The following is a 26,601-nucleotide window of genomic DNA, read 5'->3' as shown; positions in this document are numbered from 1 at the left end:
GTCTAACCCTAAACCTAACCCAAGCCAGAATCCAGACAGGTCTAGTCTAACCCTAAACCTAACCAGAGCCAGCATCCAGACAGGTCTAGTCTAACCCTAAACCTAACCCAAGCCAGCATCCAGACAGGTCTAGTCTAACCCTAAACCTAACCCAAGCCAGCATCCAGACAGGTCTAGTCTAACCCTAAACCTAACCCAAGCCAGCATCCAGACAGGTCTAGTCTAACCCTAAACCTAACCCAAGCCAGCAACCAGACAGGTCTAGTCTAACCCTAACCCAAGCTAGCATCCAGACAGGTCTAGTCTAACCCTAAACCTAACCCAAGCCAGAATCCAGACAGGTCTAGTCTAACCCTAAACCTAACCCAAGCCAGCATCCAGACAGGTCTAGTCTAACCCTAAACCTAACCCAAGCCAGCAACCAGACAGGTCTAGTCTAACCCTAACCCAAGCTAGCATCCAGACAGGTCTAGTCTAACCCTAAACCTAACCCAAGCCAGCATCCAGACAGGTCTAGTCTAACCCTAAACCTAACCCAAGCCAGTATCCAGACAGGTCTAGTCTAACCCTAAACCTAACCCAAGCCAAAGGCAAAAAAACACATCTGCTACTTCTGCACACAGATCTTTTTATTTACTTAGCATACCACCACACACCACACATAGCATCAGGTTTACGTCCACCATTGATAATATAGTATTTCACATATTCTACATGAAACATAGATATTCTTCATATTGTATGACGATAGCATAGACTTATTCACAGAATCATTTCTGGACTGAACACAGCGTTCACATTCTGTGTATCACAGAATCATTTCCAGGGATTCAAATGTTTTTGTTTTGGCTAATCTCACTTCCTCATTCCTCATATCCAAAGCTTTAAACATGGCCTTTTCTAACCATTAGAAAGGGCAGGAAAAAAACCTTTTCCAATAGAAAGTCAGTGAGAAAGTTCCATAGTTCATTCCTGCTCCGTTCTTAGCTCCGTCCATGTAGCTGTATAGTTATTCTCTCTGGGGCCCTGAAGCACCACAGCTGGTCCTGTTGGTCTAGTCGTGATGTGGTGCATACTGTGTCCCACACTCCTCTCCCCTCCTCCCCCCTGCCCTCCCCTCTCCTCCCCCATCAGACAGCACAACAGCGACCAGAGATGTCGTCTGAAGGAGTGAGACAGCATGTAGAGAGCAGGGTTCAGGAAGCAGTGGGCGTAGGCCACAATACGACACACAACGTACACAACATGCAGCCGCTCCTTGACCCCACAGTCTACAGGTGTGTAGACAGACATGACGAACATGAATAGGTTGTACGGCGCCCAGCAGATGAAGAACGCAACCACGATACAGAAGACCACCAGCACTGTGCGGTGCCGTCTCCTGGTCGCAGTTACCAGGACTGTCCTGAGAATGGCACTGTAGCAGAGGATGATGATGATTAGAGGGAGGACGAAGAGCAGGGACACCTGCAGGTAGTAGCCCAGCTGTTGGGGGACAGAGAGAGGGGTTATATATGAAATATCCAACATTGGAAAAGGATCTGGGCACAATTAGAAACAGGAATGTCTGCTCACTGTTTGCTGAAACACAAAGTACATACAACGACCATGTCAGTGGAAACGTGTATCACTGAAAGCTTAAACAAAGATCACTACTAGGAGCAGTAAACAGTGAGTGGACAGAGAGGTTATATATGAATATCCAGCTTCTGGAGGACAGAAAGAGAGAGCGAGAGAGAGAGAGAGGGCGAGAGAGAGAGAAGATCACTACTAGGAGCAGTAAACAGTGAGAGGACATTTCTCAGAGAGAGGGAGAGAGAAGATCACTACTATGAGCAGTAAACAGTGAGAGGACATTTCTCAGAGAGAGGGAGAGAGAAGATCACTACTATGAGCAGTAAACAGTGAGCGGACATTTCTCAGAGAGAGGGAGAGAGAAGATCACTACTATGAGCAGTAAACAGTGAGCGGACATTTCTCAGAGAGAGGGAGAGAGAAGATCACTACTATGAGCAGTAAACAGTGAGAGGACATTTCTCAGAGAGAGGGAGAGAGAAAATCACTACTATGAGCAGTAAACAGTGAGAGGACATTTCTCAGAGAGAGGGAGAGAGAAGATCACTACTATGAGCAGTAAACAGTGAGAGGACATTTCTCAGAGAGAGGGAGAGAGAAGATCACTACTATGAGCAGTAAACAGTGAGAGGACATTTCTCAGAGAGAGGGAGAGAGAAGATCACTACTATGAGCAGTAAACAGTGAGAGGACATTTCTCAGAAAGAGGGAGAGAGAAGATCACTACTATGAGCAGTAAACAGTGAGAGGACATTTCTCAGAAAGAGGGAGAGAGAAGATCACTACTATGAGCAGTAAACAGTGAGAGGACATTTCTCAGAGAGAGAGAGAGAGAAGATCACTACTAGGAGCAGTAAACAGTGAGCGGACATTTCTCTTTTGTTCTACAGAACTGTAACCCACCTCCTCGTCCGTAGTTCCAGGTGAGATCTCACAGGTGAATTTTCTTGTCCCGTTTTCCTGTTCCAGTACCTGGGAGGATATGACATCACTGAGGGAGGCGGCCAGGCTGACTACCCATGATGCCATGAAGGCGGCCATTGCGTACCTCAGTCGTCTCCGAGGAACAGCGGTCCAGCGGGAGACGACGACTGTTACACAGCGGTACACCGTCATGGAGGTCAGCAGCATCATACTACTGTAGAGACCGGTGAAGTATGCCCCCGTCAACAGCTTACAGGCCTGGGGTCAGAGGTTAGGGTTAGGGGTCAGAGGTTAGGGTTAGAGGTGAGCAGCATCATACTGCTGTAGAGACCGGTGAAGTATGCCCCCGTCAACAGCTTACAGGCCTGGGGTCAGAGGTTAGGGTTAGATGTCAGAGGTTAGGGTTAGAGATCAGAGGTTAGGGTTAGCAGTCAGAGGTTAGGGTTAAAGGTCAGAGGTTAGAGATTAGAGTTAGGAGTCAGAGGTTACGATTAGAGGTCAGAGAAAAGGATTAGAGATCAGAGGTCAGGGTTAGATGTCAGAGGTTAGGGTTAAAGGTCAGAGTTTAGAGATTAGGGTTAGGAGTCAGAGGTTATGGTTAGAGGTCAGAGGTTATGGTTAGGAGTCAGCGGTTAGGGTTAGAGGTCAGAGGTTAGGGTTAGAGGTCAGGGTTAGGATTCAGAGGTTGAGGGTTAGAGGTTATGGTTATGGTTAGGGTTAGGGTTAGGGTTAGGAGTCAGAGGTTGATGAGAAGAGTAATGCAAGATATGTAGACATTATTAAAGTGGCTAGTGGCTAGTGTTTCATTTCCTTAAAGTTCCTTAGGCGTTAGAGGTTAGGGTTAGAGGTTAGATGTCAGAGGTTAGGAGTCAGAGGTTAGGGTTAGAGATCAGAGGTCAGGGTTGGTCATACCCACCAGGTCACCAAACATCCAGTGGGAGAGATGGTAGACGGCCCAGAAGGGCAGGGTCAGGGTAAATAGGAGGTCAGAGGTCAACAGGTTAAGCATGAACAGGTTGGTGACCCTCCTTAGGTCCTCATAACGACACAAGGCAACCAGCAACAATCCGTTACCTAGACAACACAAAACATATCATTAAGTAGACAACACAGGGGCCTCAAGAGTGACGCAGTGGTCTAAGGTACTGCATTGCTGTGCTAGCTGTGTCACTAGAGATCCTGGGTTCGATCCAGGCTCTGTCACAGCCGGCCTCGACCGGGAGACCCATGGGGCGGCGCACAATTGGCGGAGCGTCGTCAGGGTTAGGGAGGGTTAGGCCCATCGCTCTCCAGCGATTCATGTCGAGGGCGCAATACACACTGACACGGTTGCCAGGTGTACAGTGTTTCCTCCGACACATTGGTGCGGCTGGCTTCCGGTTTAAGCGGGCATTGTGTCAAGAAGCAATACAATACAGATGACACTGTTCATTACCCGGACAACACGGAACACACCGTTACCTAGACAACGTGGAACAGACCGCTAACTAGACAACACTTAACCCACCGTTAGCTAGACAACACAGAACAAACGGTTAGCTAGACAACACAGAACATACGGTTAGCTAGACAACACAGAACATACGGTTAGCTAGACAACACAGAACATACGGTTAGCTAGACAACACAGAACATACGGTTAGCTAGACAACACAGAACATACGGTTAGCTAGACAACACAGAACATACGGTTAGCTAGACAACACAGAACATACGGTTAGCTAGACAACAGAGAACATACGGTTAGCTAGACAACACAGAACATACGGTTAGCTAGACAACACAGAACATACGGTTAGCTAGACAACAGAGAACATACGGTTAGCTAGACAACAGAGAACATACGGTTAGCTAGACAACACAGAACATACGGTTAGCTAGACAACACAGAACATATGGTTAGCTAGACAACACAGAACAAACGGTTAGCTAGACAACACAGAACATACGGTTAGCTAGACAACACAGAACATACGGTTAGCTAGACAACACAGAACATACGGTTAGCTAGACAACACAGAACATACGGTTAGCTAGACAACACAGAACATACGGTTAGCTAGACAACACAGAACATACGGTTAGCTAGACAACACAGAACATACGGTTAGCTAGACAACACAGAACATACGGTTAGCTAGACAACACAGAACATACGGTTAGCTAGACAACACAGAATTCACGGTTAGCTAGACAACACAGAACATACGGTTAGCTAGACAACACAGAACACACGGTTAGATAGACAACACAGAACATACGGTTAGCTAGACAACACAGAACATACGGTTAGCTAGACAACACAGGACATACGGTTAGCTAGACAACACAGAACATACGGTTAGCTAGACAACACAGAACATACCGTTATTTAGACAACACAGAACAAACCGTTAATTAGACAACACAGAAAACACAGTTACCTAGACAACACAGAACATACGGTTAGCTAGACAACACAGAACATACGGTTAGCTAGACAACACAGAACATACGGTTAGCTAGACAACACAGAACATACGGTTAGCTAGACAACACAGAACATACGGTTAGCTAGACAACACAGAACATACGGTTAGCTAGACAACACAGAACATACGGTTAACTAGACAACACAGAACATACGGTTAGCTAGACAACACAGAACATACGGTTAACTAGGCAACACAGAACATACGGTTAGCTAGGCAACACAGAACATACGGTTAGCTAGACAACATGGAACATACGGTTAGCTAGACAACACAGAACATACGGATAGCTAGACAACACAGAACATACGGTTAGCTAGACAACACAGAACATACGGTTAGCTAGACAACACAGAACATACGGTTAGCTAGACAACACAGAACATACGGTTAGCTAGACAACACAGAACATACGGTTAGCTAGACAACACAGAACATACGGTTAGCTAGACAACACAGAACATACGGTTAGCTAGACAACACAGAACATACGGTTAGCTAGACAACACAGAACATACGGTTAGCTAGACAACACAGAACATACGGTTAGCTAGACAACACAGAACATACGGTTAACTAGACAACACAGAACATACGGTTAGCTAGACAACACAGAACATACGGTTAGCTAGACAACACAGAACATACGATTAGCTAGACAACACAGAACATACGGTTAGCTAGACAACACAGAACATACGGTTAGCTAGACAACACAGAACATACGGTTAGCTAGACAACACAGAACATACGGTTAGCTAGACAACACAGAACATACGGTTAGCTAGACAACACAGGACATACGGTTAGCTAGACAACACAGAACATACGGTTAGATAGACAACACAGAACATACGGTTAGCTAGACAACACAGAACATACGGTTAGCTAGACAACACAGGACATACGGTTAGCTAGACAACACAGAACATACGGTTAGCTAGACAACACAGAACATACCGTTATTTAGACAACACAGAACAAACCGTTAATTAGACAACACAGAAAACACAGTTACCTAGACAACACAGAACATACGGTTAGCTAGACAACACAGAACATACGGTTAGCTAGACAACACAGAACATACGGTTAGCTAGACAACACAGAACATACGGTTAGCTAGACAACACAGAACATACGGTTAGCTAGACAACACAGAACATACGGTTAGCTAGACAACACAGAACATACGGTTAACTAGACAACACAGAACATACGGTTAGCTAGACAACACAGAACATACGGTTAACTAGGCAACACAGAACATACGGTTAGCTAGGCAACACAGAACATACGGTTAGCTAGACAACATGGAACATACGGTTAGCTAGACAACACAGAACATACGGATAGCTAGACAACACAGAACATACGGTTAGCTAGACAACACAGAACATACGGTTAGCTAGACAACACAGAACATACGGTTAGCTAGACAACACAGAACATACGGTTAGCTAGACAACACAGAACATACGGTTAGCTAGACAACACAGAACATACGGTTAGCTAGACAACACAGAACATACGGTTAGCTAGACAACACAGAACATACGGTTAGCTAGACAACACAGAACATACGGTTAGCTAGACAACACAGAACATACGGTTAGCTAGACAACACAGAACATACGGTTAGCTAGACAACACAGAACATACGGTTAGCTAGACAACACAGAACATACGGTTAGCTAGACAACACAGAACATACGGTTAGCTAGACAACACAGAACATACGGTTAACTAGACAACACAGAACATACGGTTAGCTAGACAACACAGAACATACGGTTAGCTAGACAACACAGAACATACGGTTAGCTAGACAACACAGAACATACGGTTAGCTAGACAACACAGAACATACCGTTATTTAGACAACACAGAACAAACCGTTAATTAGACAACACAGAAAACACAGTTACCTAGACAACACAGAACATACGGTTAGCTAGACAACACAGAACATACGGTTAGCTAGACAACACAGAACATACGGTTAGCTAGACAACACAGAACATACGGTTAACTAGACAACACAGAACATACGGTTAGCTAGACAACACAGAACATACGGTTAGCTAGACAACACAGAACATACGGTTAGCTAGACAACACAGAACATACGGTTAGCTAGACAACACAGAACATACGGTTAGCTAGACAACACAGAACATACGGTTAGCTAGACAACACAGAACATACCGTTAATTAGACAACACAGAGCACACAGTTACCTAGACATCACCGAATACACTGTTGATGACGAAGAGCAAACAGGTTACCTGTGACACTGAGGAGGAAGATGACGAAGAGCAAACTGGTTACCAGTGACACTGTGGAGGAAGATGACCAGGAAGCAACCAAGTTACCTGTGACACTGAGGAGGAAGATGACCAGGAAGCAACCAAGTTACCTGTGACACTGAGGAGGAAGATGACCAGGAAGCAACCAAGTTACCTGTGACACTGAGGAGGAAGATGACCAGGAAGCAACCAAGTTACCTGTGACACTGAGGATGAAGATGACCAGGAAGCAACCAAGTTACCTGTGACACTGAGGAGGAAGATGACCAGGAAGCAACCAAGTTACCTGTGACACTGAGGAGGAAGATGACCAGGAAGCAACCAAGTTACCTGTGACACTGAGGAGGAAGATGACCAGGAAGCAACCAAGTTACCTGTGACACTGAGGAGGAAGGTGACCAGGAAGCAACCAAGTTACCTGTGACACTGAGGAGGAAGATGACCAGGAAGCAACCAAGTTACCTGTGACACTGAGGAGGAAGATGACCAGGAAGCAACCAAGTTACCTGTGACACTGAGGAGGAAGATGACCAGGAAGCAACCAAGTTACCTGTGACACTGAGGAGGAAGATGACCAGGAAGCAACCAAGTTACCTGTGACACTGAGGATGAAGATGACCAGGAAGCAACCAAGTTACCTGTGACACTGAGGAGGAAGATGACCAGGAAGCAACCAAGTTACCTGTGACACTGAGGAGGAAGATGACCAGGAAGCAACCAAGTTACCTGTGACACTGAGGAGGAAGATGACCAGGAAGCAACCAAGTTACCTGTGACACTGAGGAGGAAGGTGACCAGGAAGCAACCAAGTTACCTGTGACACTGAGGAGGAAGATGACCAGGAAGCAACCAGCCGTGACCTCCTCTAACCCTCCGACCTTGTCACACAGCAGGATTAATTGTTCATCACCATAGTCTTCATCAGTGTAGCTGCCGTCATTCACAGAGCTGGTCTCATTCACCATGGTCTTCCAGGACTCAGTCAGGTTCATCGCTGATGTATACTATAGAATGACAGTGAGCCACTACAGTACAGATCACAGAGAATAGAGGTGATTTATACTATAGAATGACAGAGAGCCACTACAGTACAGATCACAGAGAATAGAGGTGATTTATACTATAGAATGACAGAGAGCCACTACAGTACAGATCACAGAGAATAGAGGTGATTTATACTATAGAATGACAGAGAGCCACTACAGTACAGATCACAGAGAATAGAGGTGATTTATACTATAGAATGACAGAGAGCCACTACAGTACAGATCACAGAGAATAGAGGTGATTTATACTATAGAATGACAGAGAGCCACTACAGTACAGATCACAGAGAATAGAGGTGATTTATACTATAGAATGACAGAGAGCCACTACAGTACAGATCACAGAGAATAGAGGTGATTTATACTATAGAATGACAGAGAGCCACTACAGTACAGATCACAGAGAATAGAGGTGATTTATACTATAGAATGACAGAGAGACACTACAGTACAGATCACAGAGAATAGAGGTGATTTATACTATAGAATGACAGAGAGCCACTACAGTACAGATCACAGAGAATAGAGGTGATTTATACTATAGAATGACAGAGAGCCACTACAGTACAGATCACAGAGAATAGAGGTGATGTATACTATAGAATGACAGTGAGCCACTACAGTACAGATCACAGAGAATAGAGTTACATCGCAGGAATTATTACTAAGTGTGAGACACTTTCCAAGATGTGGAAATGACATGAGATGCATCAAATACTACATCAGCGATTTGATAAATTTGACCACATATTTATAGCCTCTCTATAATATCATAATAATGTTAACACCAACCTACCATGTGAACCGGTTCTCAGAGTGTTTAGATGTTAGTGAGAAAACTCTTAACCACTGTTCAAGGGTGGCGTGGACAGACGACGTGTCGTTCCTCATTTTAACTCAGTTTCACATTTAGTCAAACATGGATAAATGGACAGACTGTGTTGTTCCTCGTTTTCAAATCAGTTTCACATTTAGTCAAAAATGGATGAGTGGACAGATTATTTAGTCTAACGTATGAGCAGTGGTGGGCCGTCAGGGCCTGCAAGGCCTTCTCTGCTGGCCTAAACATCATCAGAATATAATTTTTTTTTTTAAATATATTTTCCCACAAATATGTATTAAATTATTCCCCAGAGTAAGAGTTATACTCTTCATTTCATAGCTTTCCTCTTGGTTGCACTGCTTCCAGCCCCAGGTTGAGATTTGGAGGGCTGGTCTTTATGTTAGATCTTTTATCCAATCATATTCAGCCATCATGTGTTGCTAGGGGTCTACAATCTGCCCTCAGGCCTTCAGAATCAACAGTGCGGGCGCTTGTAGCTTATAGTGAATGGAAATGAAAATTTAGTGTCAACCAATCAGCTTTAGAGTTGGCTATTGTACGCCTGCTAGCTGGCTCCAGTGTTACACAGGAGCCAGCTAGCAGGCGTAGTGCGTGCACGTCTTTTGATTGGATTACCAATATTGAGAGGCAGGTCCTATGGGCAGGTCTATGCAGATCTAGGAAACTGAATTTGATAAACAAATTAATTTGCGTACTACTAAGCTGTTTTTTCAACCCACAATGGCGGAAGGAGGAGAAGATATCGATTTGGTCGAGGATATAATTATAACGCCATTCTCAAGACGAACTTTTCAAGAAAAGTTAGACATTGTAAGGAGAGGTCGCCCGACGCCACAAAGCCTGTCACAGGCGGGAAAGGGGTTCGTTCGTTCGCCACTTTCAAAGTTTCAACTACGAGCGCTGTCAATGGCTCACAGGCTCCGAGAAGCACTGCAAACTGTACTGCTGGGAATGCCTATTATTTGCAAGTGATCGATTTGGTGTTTGGAGCCACACTGGCTTTGCAAACTTGAGTTGTCTAACCAAGGCAGCAACGAGACTCCAAAGTACGGCTGGGCACTTACAAGCAATTGTGCTTTTGAAAACTTTTGGGGATCTACAGCTCAAAAAACAAGCGTGCAGGGCAACGGAGATGCACAATGAAAAGGTGAAGGGAAATATTGAAAAGACTCATTGATTGTGTCATGTTTTTGGGTAAACACTGTTTACCCAAAAATGTCAATTTGTCAATTTCAAGGTGACGCAACGCCTGGTTATACTGCGTTTCTGTCTAAATGTATAGTGTCTAGAGCCATGGCATCATAATGATGGTAATAAGAGGTGGATTCATTTGGGTGGGACTGTGTAGTACCTCACTGAAGGCCCAGGCCCCAGGCCCACGGCACGCCACTGCGTATGAGTATTCGTTCTTGGCGCCTGAGGGGAGGGCTGTCGTCTTATTGGCTCTGAACCAATCTAGTATTTTGTTTGTTTTTTCACGTTGTTCGTAACTTGTTTTGTACATAATGTAAGATTTGTCTGCTTAAAACTACTGATTAGAAAATAAATGTAATTTTTTACTACAAAAAATATTTAGAATGTATTTGGCTAAAATGCAAATTTAGAGAAAATATACTGATTCTGCTCATTTGATTAAAAATGGTGGGTTTCTATTTTGGGAAACATTTGCTTAAAAGTGGAAACCTTGTGTTTTATGGTGGCAGAAATGTGTTTATCTGGGGTGAATGTGGATAAGTTTGTGTATTTGATTGGGCTGTCAACTGTTGATAATTGGATATGGAGAAGGGTGAGCCGGTCAAGGATCGATTCAGACAAGGTGGTAAATTGTATGACAAGCGACAGTTTTATTTAAGAGTAAAGATATCTGGTACAAGCGTGCACGGACTCGTTCTGTCTGGCTCATAGAGAACCGTCGGAAAGAGCCCAGATAACAGAGTGCATAGACATTTTATACAGCACAGAAAGTAGGTTGAGTCTGGAAGTTCTGGTCCTCTGGTTGGTCCTGATGAGTTGGGCGAGGTCCCCTTCAGGCTAGTATCACTGTCCCATTGGCTCTGAGTAGAGTTCTTTGTCTTCAGAAATGTTCAGCTAAAACAGGAGTTTAGGTGTGTGCGTAGATGTTCCTGTCATATCTGTGTGTCTCTGTAAAATGTTCAGCCTAAAGAGGAGATTTTGTGTGTGCGTAGATGTTCCTATTTTAATCAGTGTTTATGAAAGGTTTACGTCAGCCCTCTGTCCTTGGGTATGTGTGTGTCTCAGTATCTCGTGAAATGCAGAACCAAGCACCCTTTTCTTATCAGTGTTTATGAAAGGTCTGTGCCAGCCATCTGTCTCTGGGTGTGTGTGGGTCTCAGTATCTGCTTATGAGTTTGTGAGAAACCCTGTTTTGAAAGAAGTTAGTTATAACAACGTAATAGCAATATGCTTGTGTTATATTAAATGGTATTTATTACACAACTCAAATAGTAACTTGTATTTGTCATCTCTTTTTTGAGGTTATTGAGTGAAATCCAGTTAAAATCTTCATGTGGAGGGACTGTCCTTTTCAAGTGGGGAATTGCACAAGAAAGAGGTCAAAACTTGACACATAATGTTTCTGCTACTGTCTCTTATGACCGAAAAGAGCTTCTGGACATCAGAACTGAGATTACTCACCTCAAACTGGACGAGGAGTTCTTCTTCAACGAGTCGGACGGGAGGGATATACTACTACAGACACCCAACCAGGCCCAGATCCCTGTGATTCACTGGAGAAGGAAACTGAGATTTTGTGGAAAAAGATCAGGGTGCCTTGTGAGGATCAGGCGACGAATGGCTAATCTGCCTTTGCCTTCCATCCTGCTAGCTAACGTTCAATCGCTGGAAAATAAATGGCACGAGCTGAAAGAACGTATATCCTACCAATGGGATATTAAAAACTGTAATATCTTATGTTTCAACGAGTCGTGTCTGAACGACGACATTTAAGAACATACAGCTGGTGGGTTATACACTCTATCAACAGGGTAGAACAGTAGCCTCTGGTAAGACACGGGGCGGTGGGTTATACACTCTATCAGCAGGGTAGAACAGCAGCCTCTGGTAAGACACGGGGCGGGGGCCTGTGCATATATGTAAACAACAGCTGGTGCACGATATCTAAGGAAGTCTCGAGGTTTTGCCCGCCTGAGGTAGAGTATCTCATGATAAGCTGTAGACCACACTACCTACCTAGAGAGTTTTCATCTGTATTTTTTGTAGCAGTCTACATACCACCACAAACTGGCACTATGCTGGCACTAAAACCGCACTCAATGAGCTGTATACCGCCATAAGCAAACAGGAAAACGCTCATCCGGAGGTGGCCCTCCTAGTGGCCGGGGACTTTAACGCAGGGAAACTTAATTTCTATCAGCATGTTAAATGTGCAACCATAGGAAAAACAATTCTAGATCACCTTTACTCCATACAAAGCTCTCCCTCGCCCTCCATTTGGCAAATCTGACCATAATTCTATCCTCCTGATTCCTGCTTACAAGCAAAAATTTAAGCAGGAAACACCAGTGACTCAGTCTATAAACAAGTGGTCAGATGAAGCGGATGCTAAACTACAGGACTGTTTTGTTAGCACAGACTGGAACATGTTCCCGGGATTCTTCCGATGGCATTGAGGAGTACACCACATCAGTCACTGGCTTTATCAATAAGTGCATCGAGGACGTCGTGACTGTACGTACATACCCCAACCAGAAGCCATGGATTACAGTTATATGGTGGAGAAGTAGCTTTGGGTACCGTGTAGCTTTGGGTACCGTGTAGCTTTGGGTACCGTGTAGCTTTGGGTACCGTGGGGTCAAGCGTACCTAAATTACTCTGGAGGAGCTGGTGGCTCAGTTCAGGAGCAAGCACTGGAGGAGCAGTACCAACAAAACCTCAGACTGGAGGAGCAGCACCAATAAAACCTCAGACTGGAGGAGCAGCACCAACAAAACCTCAGACTGGAGGAGCAGTACCAACAACACCTCAGACTGGAGGAGCAGCACCAACAAAACCTCAGACTGGAGGAGCAGCACCAACACAACCTCAGACTGGAGGAGCAGCACCAACACAACCTCAGACTGGAGGAGCAGCACCAACAAAACCTCAGACTGGAGGAGCAGCACCAACAACACCTCAGACTGGAGGAGCAGCACCAACAAAACCTCAGACTGGAGGAGCAGCACCAACACAACCTCAGACTGGAGGAGCAGCACCAACAAAACCTCAGACTGGAGGAGCAGCACCAACAAAACCTCAGACTGGAGGAGCAGCACCAACAAAACCTCAGACTGGAGGAGCAGCACCAACACAACCTCAGACTGGAGGAGCAGCACCAACACAACCTCAGACTGGAGGAGCAGCAACAACAAAACCTCAGACTGGAGGAGCAGCGACAACAAAACCTCAGACTGGAGGAGCAGCACCAACAACACCTCAGACTGGAGGAGCAGCACCAACAAAACCTCAGACTGGAGGAGGAGCACCAACAGAACCTCAGACTGGAGGAGCAGTACCAACAACACCTCAGACTGGAGGAGCAGCACCAACAAAACCTCAGACTGGAGGAGCAGCACCAACAAAACCTCAGACTGGAGGAGCAGCACCAACAAAACCTCAGACTGGAGGAGCAGCACCAACAAAACCTCAGACTGGAGGAGCAGCACCAACAAAACCTCAGACTGGAGGAGCAGCACCAATCAAACCTCAGACTGGAGGAGCAGTACCAATAAAACCTCAGACTGGAGGAGCAGCACCAATCAAACCTCAGACTGGAGGAGCAGCACCAACAAAACCTCAGACTGGAGGAGCAGCACCAACAAAACCTCAGACTGGAGGAGCAGCACCAACAAAACCTCAGACTGGAGGAGCAGCACCAACAAAACCTCAGACTGGAGGAGCAGCACCAACAAAACCTCAGACTGGAGGAGCAGTACCAACAAAACTTTAGACTGGAGGAGCAGCACCAACAAAACCTCAGACTGGAGGAGCAGCACCAACAAAACCTCAGACTGGAGGAGCAGCACCAACAACACCTCAGACTGGAGGAGCAGCACCAACACAACCTCAGACTGGAGGAGCAGCACCAACAAAACCTCAGACTGGAGGAGCAGCACCAACACAACCTCAGACTGGAGGAGCAGCACCAACAAAACCTCAGACTGGAGGAGCAGCACCAACAAAACCTCAGACTGGAGGAGCAGCACCAACAAAACCTCAGACTGGGGGAGCAGCACCAACAAAACCTCAGACTGGAGGAGCAGAACCAACAACACCTCAGACTGGAGGAGCAGCACCAACAAAACCTCAGACTGGAGGAGCAGTACCAACAAAACCTCAGACTGGAGGAGCAGCACCAACAAAACCTCAGACTGGAGGAGCAGCACCAACAAAACCTCAGACTGGAGGAGCAGCACCAACACAACCTCAGACTGGAGGAGCAGCACCAACAAAACCTCAGACTGGAGGAGCAGCACCAACAAAACCTCAGACTGGAGGAGCAGCACCAACAAAACCTCAGACTGGAGGAGCAGCACCAACAAAACCTCAGACTGGAGGAGCAGCACCAACAAAACCTCAGACTGGAGGAGCAGCACCAACAACACCTCAGACTGGAGGAGCAGCACCAACAAAACCTCAGACTGGAGGAGCAGCACCAACAAAACCTCTGACTGGAGGAGCAGCACCAACAAAACCTCAGACTGGAGGAGCAGCACCAACAAAACCTCAGACTGGAGGAGCAGTACCAAACAAAACCTCAGACTGGAGGAGCAGCACCAACAAAACCTCAGACTGGAGGAGCAGCACCAACAAAACCTCAGACTGGAGGAGCAGCACCAACAAAACCTCAGACTGGAGGAGCAGCACCAACAAAACCTCAGACTGGAGGAGCAGCACCAACAAAACCTCAGACTGGAGGAGCAGCACCAACAAAACCTCAGACTGGAGGAGCAGCACCAACAAAACCTCAGACTGGAGGAGCAGCACCAACACAACCTCAGACTGGAGGAGCAGCACCAACAAAACCTCAGACTGGAGGAGCAGCACCAACAAAACCTCAGACTGGAGGAGCAACACCAATAAAACCTCAGACTGGAGGAGCAGCACCAACACAACCTCAGACTGGAGGAGCAGCACCAACACAACCTCAGACTGGAGGAGCAGCACCAACAAAACCTCAGACTGGAGGAGCAGCACCAACAAAACCTCAGACTGGAGGAGCAGCACCAACAGAACCTCAGACTGGAGGAGCAGCACCAACAAAACCTCAGACTGGAGGAGCAGCACCAACAACACCTCAGACTGGAGGAGCAGCACCAACAAAACCTCAGACTGGAGGAGCAGTACCAACAAAACCTCAGACTGGAGGAACAGCACCAACAAAACCTCAGACTGGAGGAGCAGCACCAACAACACCTCAGACTGGAGGAGCAGTACCAACACAACCTCAGACTGGAGGAGCAGCACCAACACAACCTCAGACTGGAGGAGCAGCACCAACACAACCTCAGACTGGAGGAGCAGCACCAACACAACCTAAGACTGGAGGAGCAGCACCAACAAAACCTCAGACTGGAGGAGCAGTACCAACAACACCTCAGACTGGAGGAGCAGCACCAACAAAACCTCAGACTGGAGGAGCAGCACCAACAAAACCTCAGACTGGAGGAGCAGTACCAACAACACCTCAGACTGGAGGAGCAGCACCAACAACACCTCAGACTGGAGGAGCAGCACCAACAACACCTCAGACTGGAGGAGCAGCACCAACAACACCTCAGACTGGAGGAGCAGCACCAACACAACCTCAGACTGGAGGAGCAGCACCAACAAAACCTCAGACTGGAGGAGCAGCACCAACACAACCTCAGACTGGAGGAGCAGCACCAACACAACCTCAGACTGGAGGAGCAGCACCAACACAACCTCAGACTGGAGGAGCAGCACCAACAAAACCTCAGACTGGAGGAGCAGCACCAACACAACCTCAGACTGGAGGAGCAGCACCAACAAAACCTCAGACTGGAGGAGCAGCACCAACAAAACCTCAGACTGGAGGAGCAGCACCAACAAAACCTCAGACTGGAGGAGCAGCACCAATAAAACCTCAGACTGGAGGAGCAGCACCAACAAAACCTCAGACTGGAGGAGCAGCACCAACAAAACCTCAGACTGGAGGAGCAGCACCAACACAACCTCAGACTGGAGGAGCAGCACCAACAAAACCTCAGACTGGAGGAGCAGCACCAACAAAACCTCAGACTGGAGGTGCAGCACCAACAAAACCTCAGACTGGAGGAGCAGCACCAACAAAACCTCAGACTGGAGGAGCAGCACCAACAAAACCTCAGACTGGAGGAGCAGCACCAACAAAACCTCAGACTGGAGGAGCAGCACCAACACAACCTCAGACTGGAGGAGCAGCACCAACAACACCTCAGACTGGAGGAGCAGCACCAACAACACCTCAGACTGGAGGAGCAGCACCAACACAACCTCAGACTGGAGGAGCAGCACCAACACAACCTCAGACTGGAGGAGCAGCACCATCACAACCTCAGACTGGAGGAGCAGCACCAACAAAACCTCAGACTGGAGGAGCAGCACCAACACAACCTCAGACTGGAGGAGCAGCACCAACAAAACCTCAGACTGGAGGAGCAGCACCAACAAAACCTCAGACTGGAGGAGCAGCACCAACAAAACCTCAGACTGGAGGAGCAGCACCAACAAAACCTCAGACTGGAGGAGCAGCACCAACAAAACCTCAGACTGGAGGAGCAGCACCAACAAAACCTCAGACTGGAGGAGCAGCACCAACAACACCTCAGACTGGAGGAGCAGCACCAACAAAACCTCAGACTGGAGGAGCAGCACCAACAAAACCTCAGACTGGAGGAGCAGTACCAACAAAACCTCAGACTGGAGGAGCAGCACCAACAAAACCTCAGACTGGAGGAGCAGCACCAACAAAACCTCAGACTGGAGGAGCAGCACCAACAAAACCTCAGACTGGTAGCGGAGGTAACCCAGTTGACGGTTGGGAGGGCTCAGGAGTCTGGCCCGAATCAGTTCTTGGTTCAGTTAACCTCTTGACGCTAGGGGTCAGATTTTTAATATTTTTTAAAATAACGTTCCCAAGGTAAACGGACTATTTCTCAGGTCCAGATCGTAGAATATGCATATAATTTACAGAGTTTCCAAAACTGTCAAAATATTGCCTGTGAGTATAAAAAAACTGATTCTGCAGGCGAAAACTTGAGGAAATCTAACCCGGAAGTGATTTTTTCTTTTTTAAATCTGTGTTTCCTGGCCCGTCTTTCTTCCATTTAAAGGGGTATCAACCAGATTCATTTTGCAATGACTTCCTCAGCCTGTGACCAGGCTTTAGACATAGTTTCAGGCTTTTATTTAGAAAAATTACCAAGATTTTTCAAAACTAGTCAGGTGTCCTCTGATTGGTTGCTGCGCGCGAGAGGGGGAGCTCTCCATTTTCTTTCTCTCTTTTATTGAATAGGTTACGGTCCGGTTGAAATATTATCGATTATGTTTGTTAAAAACAACCTGAGGATTGATTATAAAAAACATTTGACATGTTTCTACAAACATTACGGATACTTTTTGGAATTTTCATCGAACGGAACGAGGCTTTGGTTTTCTGAACATAACGCGCAACCCAAATGGCGTTTTTTTGTTATAAAAGTAATATTTATCGAACAAAAAGAACATTTGTTGTGTAACTGGGAGTCTCGTGAGTGCAAACATCCGAAGATAACTGTTATAGCATTGATTGAAACACTCACAAAAGCTTTGGATTGCTTTCGCTGCAAAGCATATTTTCAAAATCTGACACGATAGGTGGATTAACAACAAGCTAAGCTGTGTTTTGGTATATTTCACTTGTGATTGCATGATTATAAATATTGTTAGTAATGTTTTGCACCCTGCAATTCAGCGGTTGTTTAGGAAAATGATCCCGCTAAAGGGATCCGTAGCGCAGAGAAGTTAACTGACTTGCCTAGTTAAATAAATACAATTATTTGTGCATCTTCGAGAGGACGGCACAGAGGGAAGGACGGCCCAAGCCCAAGTAGGCCAGCCTGTTGGTACCCTACCTCTTTTGGAAGGCCCAGAAGGCCTACTTTGAATTGAATGCTGACCAGGCCGCGAATTATGAGGGACTCAAACGGGAGATGAGCGACCTGGTGCGCCTGACTAAGGGCTGGCTACTGGACGGAACCAGCCGAGGCTGTGAAGGGGAAGGGTGACCAAAACCAACGACTTCGGCGGCTGCTGCACACAGATCAGAGACGCTGCTATGAGTGCGGTGAGGCGGGGCACCTTGTGTGGAGCTGTTCCAGCCGGGAGGAGGCCATGCCCTCCACATCCCCCAGCTCTGGGGTAACCCGGATGGCGAGTTACGTCACCTCCTGTTGGGCGCACACCGAGACGGCTCCTCTGATGGTTCCTGTACGAATCGGTGGCATCGACACCAGCACTCTGCTGTACTCCGGCAGCATGGTGACCCTGGCCCACCCGCAGTGGCTCACCCGAGAGGGGAAGGAGGAACCGGGGGACGAGGAGGTGACAGTGTCCTGTGTACACGGGGACACGAAGAGGTACCCAACGTGGCCGGTGAGGATAACCACCCCAAGGGGGGAGTGCCAGTTGCGCGTGGGAGCTGTTCCTAACCTACTCGTGTCCATTCTCCTCGTTTGAGTCTGCCCTCTCTTCCAGGCACTGTGGAGGAGGGACCTGGGCAGGCGCACATAGGAGGTAGGAAGAAAAGGAAAAAGGACGGTGGCCTGTGCAACCCAACATGCGCCACGAGAGGTGTACACTGGGCCCGAGTCGGACCCGAAGGAGGGAGACGACCCCGCTCCGGCAAGCGAGCCACCGTGCGAGGAAGAGACAGTGAGTTGTCTAGCCCCATAGTGCTGGTTCCGGGGCCTGATCCAGGTCAGGTAATGACTTCCGGGGCCTGATCCAGGTCAGTAAGTTCGATGCCTACCCCATGAGACAGGTGGACGAACTGATCAACCGCTAGGGTATGGCGAGATAGGTCAGCACCTTGGACCGGACGAAGGGGTACTGGCAGGTGCCACTGGCAGCGGTCTCCCAGGAGAAGACTGCCTTCTCCACCCCGGGGGGGCTATACCACAATGTCACGAGAATATCCAATCCCAATGATAATAACAATCAATCAATAGCTCTGACCAATCCCCGAGGTTTGGATTTAATAATAATTAGTCAAAGACTCAGCTTATGCAAAAGGTTAGTACGGTTTATTCAGAGAACGTTCTAAAGTCAAGAATACAAAGACATTAATTTTATAGCTGCGCACATACATACACACAAACAGAAGGTATCCTACGCACATACTGTCTCACTACCCAGCCGACAGAGATTAGGGAGACCTTGACCTTGAGACGTACTCCCCGTTCTCTCCCAAATCTCTAGACAGGTCGGCACCGAGCTCAGACAGCCTGTGTTTAAAATACCATTGTCGTGTCTTTACTGTCATTAAATTGAAGACTTAGTTTTTATCAAAGATTCTCTGTAATTAGTTATTACGCGATCAACTAAATAATAACGTAACTAATTAACTAGGAAGTTGGGGCACCAGGGAAAGTATTCAGATTACAAAGTTATAATTTCCCAATATAACCTTTCAGATATTTTCATATCTGATCAATAGTCTTCTGATTAATTATTTATTTATTTTACCTCACGTTAGTCTCATTCCAAACGTCGTAAATTGTTGGTTATCTGCACGAACCCAGTCTTCACTATGAGTCATCCATACGTCAATTGTCTTAAATCATTTATTTATTACTAACTAAGTAATTCACAGAAATGCATAAACAAACAAACAAACTTCAAATGGTTACATGAAATGATAGGAGAAATATGCCCTAGTGGGCTGAACCGGCATGGCGGCTTGTTAGACAAAGGGAAAATTGGGGGTCGACTAAGAAGTCACTACAGAGTTCATAATTATAACAATTGACATGCTAATCCTTTACACATGAACGCTCACTCATTCGGGAACAATTGCAATCAATATATATACATTTACGCTCAGTGTGTCGTCTTGATCGCTGGAGAAAAGTTAGTTTCTGTTGGAGAGTTTCGTCCGTCTTTCTCTCTCTCTGTCTTGGTTAGAGGAGATAGTTCAGAGTGACATTCATTCGTTTCGTTATCGAGTGGATGTTTCGGCGGTTGTCGTTCTTCGCGTTCAATGATACCGAATTCCTAGCTGCAGACTAGTAGTCAATATCAAAGACTAAGACTATCAAAGACCTCCTTGGGTATTCCAGGTGGTCTACCCCGGGGGATGGTAATAGAGGGTTCGGTTTTCACAGTAGCCTGGTGAAAGAGTCACTCCTGGAAAGGAACAGTCTTTTCAGTTAAAACTTCTTATGGAACAGTGGGACCTCGACCACTTCCGGTGAAATTGCAGAGCGCCAAATTCAAATTAAATTACTTTAAATATTTAACTTTCATGAAATCACAAGTGCAATACATCAAAATAAAGCTTAACTTGTTGTTAATCCAGCCGCCGTGTCAGATTTCAAAAAGGCTTTACGGCGAAAGCAAACCATGCGATTATCTGAGGACAGCGCCCAGCACACAAAACATTACAAACAGATAGCAGCCAAGTAGATTAGTCAGGAAAGTCAGAAATAGCAATAAAATTAATCACTTACCTTTGATAATCTTCGTATGGTTGCACTCACAAGAATCCCAGTTACACAATAAATGTTTGTTTTGTTCGATAAATTCCCTCTTTATTTCCAAAAACCTCCGTTTTGTTGGCGAGTTTTGTTCGGTAATCCATTGGCTCAAAAGGCGGTCACAACAGGCAGACGAAAAATCCAAATAGTACCAGTAAAGTTCGTAGAAACATGTCAAACGATGTTTATAATCAATCCTCAGGTTGTATTTACTCTAAATAATCAATAATATTTCAACCAATCATTAGAAAGGAAAAAGAACGAAAGGTGCGCTCTCGGTCGTGCGCATGAAACTGCTCTGGGACTTTCCACTCACCACTCACTCAAAGTGGTCATTCTCCCTAATTTTTCAGAATAAAAGCCTGAAACAATGTCTAAAGACTATTGACATCTAGTGGAAGCAATAGGGAATGTAATCTGGGTCATATCCCTTTAAATGGTGGATAGGCTTTCAATGGAAAAACACCCATTTAAAATTAATGGCACTGCCTGGATGGATTTTCCTCAGGTTTTTGCCTGCCAAATCAGTTCTGTTATACTCACAGACATCATTTTAACCGTTTTCGAAATGTTAGAGTGTTTTCTTTCCAAATCTACCAATTATATACAAAGATGGACAGTGGATACAGAATATATTCCTCCCTCCTCCCTAGATGGACAGTGGATACAGAATATATTTATTATCTTCCTCCCTAGATGGACAGTGGATACAGAATGTATTCCTCCCTCCTCCCTAGATGGACAGTGGATACAGATTATATTTATTATCTTCCTCCCTAGATGGACAGTGGTTACAGAATATATTCCTCCCTCCTCCCTAGATGGACAGTGGATACAGATTATATTTATTATCTTCCTCCCTCGATGGACAGTGGATACAGATTATATGTATTATCGTCCTCCCTAGATGGACAGTGGATACAGAATATATTTATTATCTTCCTCCCTAGATGGACAGTGGATACAGAATATATTTATTATTTTCCTCCCTAGATGAACAGTGGATACAGAATATATTCCTCCCTCCTCCCTAGATGGACAGTGGATACAGAATATATTTATTATCTTCCTCCCTAGATGGACAGTGGATACAGAATATATTCCTCCCTAGATGGACAGTGGATACAGAATATATTCCTCCCTCCTCCCTAGATGGACAGTGGATACAGAATATATTCCTCCCTCCTCCCTAGATGGACAGTGGATACAGAATATATTCCTCCCTCCTCCCTAGATGGACAGTGGATACAGAATATATTTATTATCTTCCTCCCTAGATGGACAGTGGATACAGATTATATTTATTATCTTCCTCCCTAGATGGACAGTGGATACAGAATATATTCCTCCCTCCTCCCTAGATGGACAGTGGATACAGAATATATTTATTATCTTCCTCCCTAGATGGACAGTGGATACAGAATATATTTATTATCTTCCTCCCTAGATGGACAGTGGATACAGATTATATTTATTATCTTCCTCCCTAGATGGACAGTGGATACAGAATATATTCCTCCCTCCTCCCTAGATGAACAGTGGACACAGAATATATTTATTATATTCCTCCCTCCTCCCTAGATGAACAGTGGATACAGTAAATATTGAATATAGCATGTCTATTCTGGGCTCAGTTTTTGACAGTAACACGGAAGTTGTATTGTGTTTTTATTTAAACATTTTATTATATATAGTTACATATATATATATATATTTTTTTTTTTAAATTATTATTATTATTATTATTAAACAGTAACATGCAAAACATGAACAGAACAGCCAGAGGGTTTCCACAAAGAAATAAAGACCCAACATATCAATTCAAATACAGACACGTAGCGACGCGTTTCTTACACATTATGTTTTGTAAACGTTTTAATGACTCTAAATAGTTTTCCAAATCAGATTTAAAAAATTAAGAAAAGTGGCTCTTTCTTCAATAAATTTAGATTTGTGTATGAAACATTTTCCTAATAAAATAGATTTATGACATACGTTCAATTGTGGAATCAGTGTAGTAAAATAATATGCCAAACTTAGATATTTCAATGGTTGTATGCATTTTGTTGCCAAGATATAGGTTTACATCAGTCCAGAACACTTCACTATATAAACAATGACAGACTAAGTGTTCAATAGATTCAGTTTCTAGTTCACAACATCTACGTTCACTGGTAACATCAGGTATATAATTAGAAATCAAGCTACGACACGGATAGAATCTATGGATAATCTGAAAGGACTTACTTTATTGGTCACCATAACTTTGTGTGGAGTGAACCAAGCACGGCGCCAGTTTACATCAAACGATGAAGCCCAACAAAATATCACAGAGGGAATAGACTTCCTGTATAAAATATCCCTTAATAAACGATTGTTGAATTTCTTATCTAGTAAACCTATGCCATTCACTTGGATATCGCTTACAATAGGAGATATTCCAAAATATGCATTATTCTGAAGTAAAGATTTCATCCCACTAGGTACAGCTTTAATAACAGTGTCAAATTCCTTGCTTGAAACCTCAAAGTTGTATCTTTCCATAAATTCTCTCCGTGTAAATAGATTCCCACTAATACAAACTAATTGGCTGACAAGGACAATGTTTTTCGAGAACCAGTTATGGTAAAATAACATTTTGTTTCTATGTAATATCGACCCATTATTCCATATAAAACATTTATGCGGTGAAAGGTTGTGTTTATACAGCAAAGCCCAGCACATTAAAGCCTGCTTGTGAAAAGCCGCCAATTTCACAGGAAATTTACCCACAATATACGGGCGTTGTAGTAAAAGATTAAACCCTCCAAGCTTCTGAAAAACAAAATGAGGTATAATATTCCAGAAAAAAAATTGTTTTTTTTATGTACCTTTTAACCCAGTTGACTTTTGATATCTGATTGAAGAGAGTTAAGTCTAAGACATTTATACTGCCATCACAAACCCTGTTGGTGATCACATCTCTTATCTTATGTGGCTTGTTTAATGTGGCTTGTTGTGGCTTGTTGAATGTCCCTTGTTGTGGCAAGTTACAACTGACCATGTCTCAAATGGCATCCTATTCCCTATATAGTGCACTAGAGTTTTGTCCAGGGCCCTATGGCATCCTATTCCCTATATAGTGCACTAGAGTTTTGTCCAGGGCCCTATGGCATCCTATTCCCTATATAGTGCACTAGAGTTTTGGCCAGGGCCCATAGACAATAGGTTGCCATTTGGGACACAAGGAATTGTTAATTGCCTAGTACTGTTCATTAAGGCACATTTAAAACAAACAACATTGTAATAATGGTGACACCATACCTAGAAAACAGAGACAGGCATTAAACCTGTAGGAAGAAAGGAGAAAGATATGACGTCCAGAATAATACATTTTAGTACAGCTAAGCTCTGACACACAGGAACAACTAGTCTAGTCAGTTACAGGTATTAAGGTGACTTAACGTCAATACAGCTAAGCTCTGACACACAGGAACAACTAGTCTAGTCAGTTACAGGTATTAAGGTGACTTAACGTCAATACAGCTAAGCTCTGACACACAGGAACAACTAGTCTAGTCAGTTACAGGTATTAAGGTGACTTAACGTCAATACAGCTAAGCTCTGACACACAGGAACAACTAGTCTAGTCAGTTACAGGTATTAAGGTGACTTAACGTCAATACAGCTAAGCTCTGACACACAGGAACATCTAGTCTAGTCAGTTACAGGTATTAAGGTGACTTAACGTCAATACAGCTAAGCTCTGACACACAGGAACAACTAGTCTTGTCAGTTACAGGTATTAAGGTGACTTAACGTCAGTACAACTAAGCTCTGACACACAGGAACACCAGGAATAACTAACTCAGTATAAACTGTACATGCATGTTTAACATTGCATCACAAAGAAAGGTTTAAAGGTGTTATATAAAGGATCAGATCAAATGCAAAACCGTATCTTCTATATATGAACAGTGGATAGACACATATTTGATCTGATTTGTTTAAAAAAATAGTCTCTAACCCTAAGCTAGTCAGGTACAGGTGACTTCGCATTGGACGTTCAGTCTAGTCAGGTACAGGTATAAAGGTGACTTAGTGTCGGTCCCCCAGGCTAGTCTAGTCAGGTACAGGTATAAAGGTGACTTAGCGTCGGTCCCCCAGGCTAGTCTAGTCAGGTACAGGTGACTTAGCATTGGACGTTCAGTCTAGTCAGGTACAGGTATAAAGGTGACTTAGTGTCGGTCCCCCAGGCTAGTCTAGTCAGGTACAGGTATAAAGGAGACTTAGCGTTGGTCCCCCAGACTAGTCCAGTCAGGTACAGGTATAAAGGTGACTTAGTGTTGGTCCCCCAGACTAGTCCAGTCAGGTACAGGTATAAAGGTGACTTAGTGTTGGTCCCCCAGACTAGTCCAGTCAGGTACAGGTATAAAGGTGACTTAGTGTTGGTCCCCCAGACTAGTCCAGTCAGGTACAGGTATAAAGGTGACTTAGTGTTGGTCCCCCAGACTAGTCCAGTCAGGTACAGGTATAAAGGTGACTTAGTGTTGGTCCCCCAGACTAGTCCAGTCAGGTACAGGTATAAAGGTGACTTAGTGTTGGTCCCCCAGACTAGTCCAGTCAGGTACAGGTATAAAGGTGACTTAGTGTTGGTCCCCCAGACTAGTCCAGTCAGGTACATGAATAAAGGGTCACTTAGCGTCGGCCCCCCAGAACAGTCTAGTCAGGTACAGGTGTAAATGTAACTTAGCATTGGTCTGCCATACTAGTCAAGTCAGGTAAAGGTATATAGGTGACATAGCGTCGGTCCACCAACTATTCTAGTCAGTTACAGGTATAATGACTTATTGTCAGTCCCCCAGGCTAATCTAGTCGGCTACAGGTATAAAGGTGACTTCGCGTCGGTCCCCCAGGCTAGTCTAGTCAGGTACAGGTATAAAGGTGACTCGGCGTCGGGCCCTAAGGCTAGTCTAGTCAGGTACAGGTTTAAAGGGTGACTTAGCGTTGGTCCACCCGACTAGTCTACTCAGGTATAAAGGTGACTTAGCGTCGGTCCCCAGGCTAGTCTAGTCAGTTACAGGTATAAAGGTGACTTAGCGTCGGTCCCCCATGCTCATCTAGTCAGGTACAGGTGTAAAAGGTGACTTAGTGTCAGTCGCACAAGCTTGGCTGACGCTGTTCCTAACAGAAGGTGAGGTTAAAGGCTGTGACAGGCGCTAAAGGTCTAGAGGAGTATTCCAGGTGAGTTACAGGTGAGTTACAGTTATGTAATTAACACATGCAGTTGAAGTCAGAAGTTTACATACACTTAGGTTGGAGTCATTAAAACTCGTTTTTCAACCACTCCACAAATGTCTTGTAAACAAACTATAGTTTATTAGGACATCTACTTTGTGCATGACACAAGTAATATTTCCAACAATTGTTTACAGACAGATTATTTCACTGTATCACAATTCCAGTGGGTCAGAAGTTTACATACACTAAGTTGACTGTGCCTTTAAACAGCTTGGAAAACCCCAGAAAATGTCGTCATGGCTTTAGAAGTTCAGATGTATGTACAGTGGGGAGAACAAGTATTTGATACACTGCCGATTTTGCAGGTTTTCCTACTTACAAAGCATGTAGAGGTCTGTAATTTTTATCATAGGTACACTTCAACTGTGAGAGACGGAATCTAAAACAAAAATCCAGAAA

The 26,601-nt window shown here is 44.9% G+C and overlaps 1 protein-coding gene across 2 annotated transcripts; it reads right to left on the bottom strand.

The window, feature by feature from the left end:
- Nucleotides 1-614: 614 nt before the first annotated feature.
- LOC139560097 (chemokine XC receptor 1-like) lies at nucleotides 615-9,232 on the bottom strand. Of its 2 annotated transcripts, none has more exons than XM_071376601.1 (5): nucleotides 9,122-9,232; nucleotides 8,094-8,283; nucleotides 3,416-3,573; nucleotides 2,479-2,757; nucleotides 615-1,485 (listed from the first exon to the last, which is right to left on the bottom strand). In XM_071376601.1, the coding sequence occupies exons 1-5, from the start codon at nucleotides 9,122-9,124 to the stop codon at nucleotides 967-969; spliced, it is 1,149 nt and encodes a 382-aa protein (XP_071232702.1). In that variant the 5' UTR covers nucleotides 9,125-9,232; the 3' UTR covers nucleotides 615-966. The 2 variants fall into 2 exon arrangements, with proteins under 2 accessions (XP_071232702.1, XP_071232703.1); XM_071376602.1 differs by having other exon boundaries at nucleotides 8,094-8,304; nucleotides 9,122-9,202.
- Between the last annotated feature and the right edge of the window lie 17,369 nt (nucleotides 9,233-26,601).

The sequence above is a fragment of the Salvelinus alpinus genome, chromosome 30, assembly GCF_045679555.1.
Source record: "Salvelinus alpinus chromosome 30, SLU_Salpinus.1, whole genome shotgun sequence".
NCBI lineage: Eukaryota > Metazoa > Chordata > Actinopteri > Salmoniformes > Salmonidae > Salvelinus > Salvelinus alpinus.
This window is presented reverse-complemented; position numbering and strand designations above follow the sequence as displayed.

Excerpts from the sequence above, each read along its gene's own strand:
- LOC139560097 (XM_071376601.1), bottom strand. Across the intron at positions 2,758-3,415 it reads ACTGGATGTTTGGTGACCTG|GCCTGTAAGCTGTTGACGGG; the intron begins GTGGGTATGACC and ends CTCTGACCCCAG. Across the intron at positions 1,486-2,478 it reads CTGGAACTACGGACGAGGAG|CTGGGCTACTACCTGCAGGT; the intron begins GTGGGTTACAGT and ends GTCCCCCAACAG.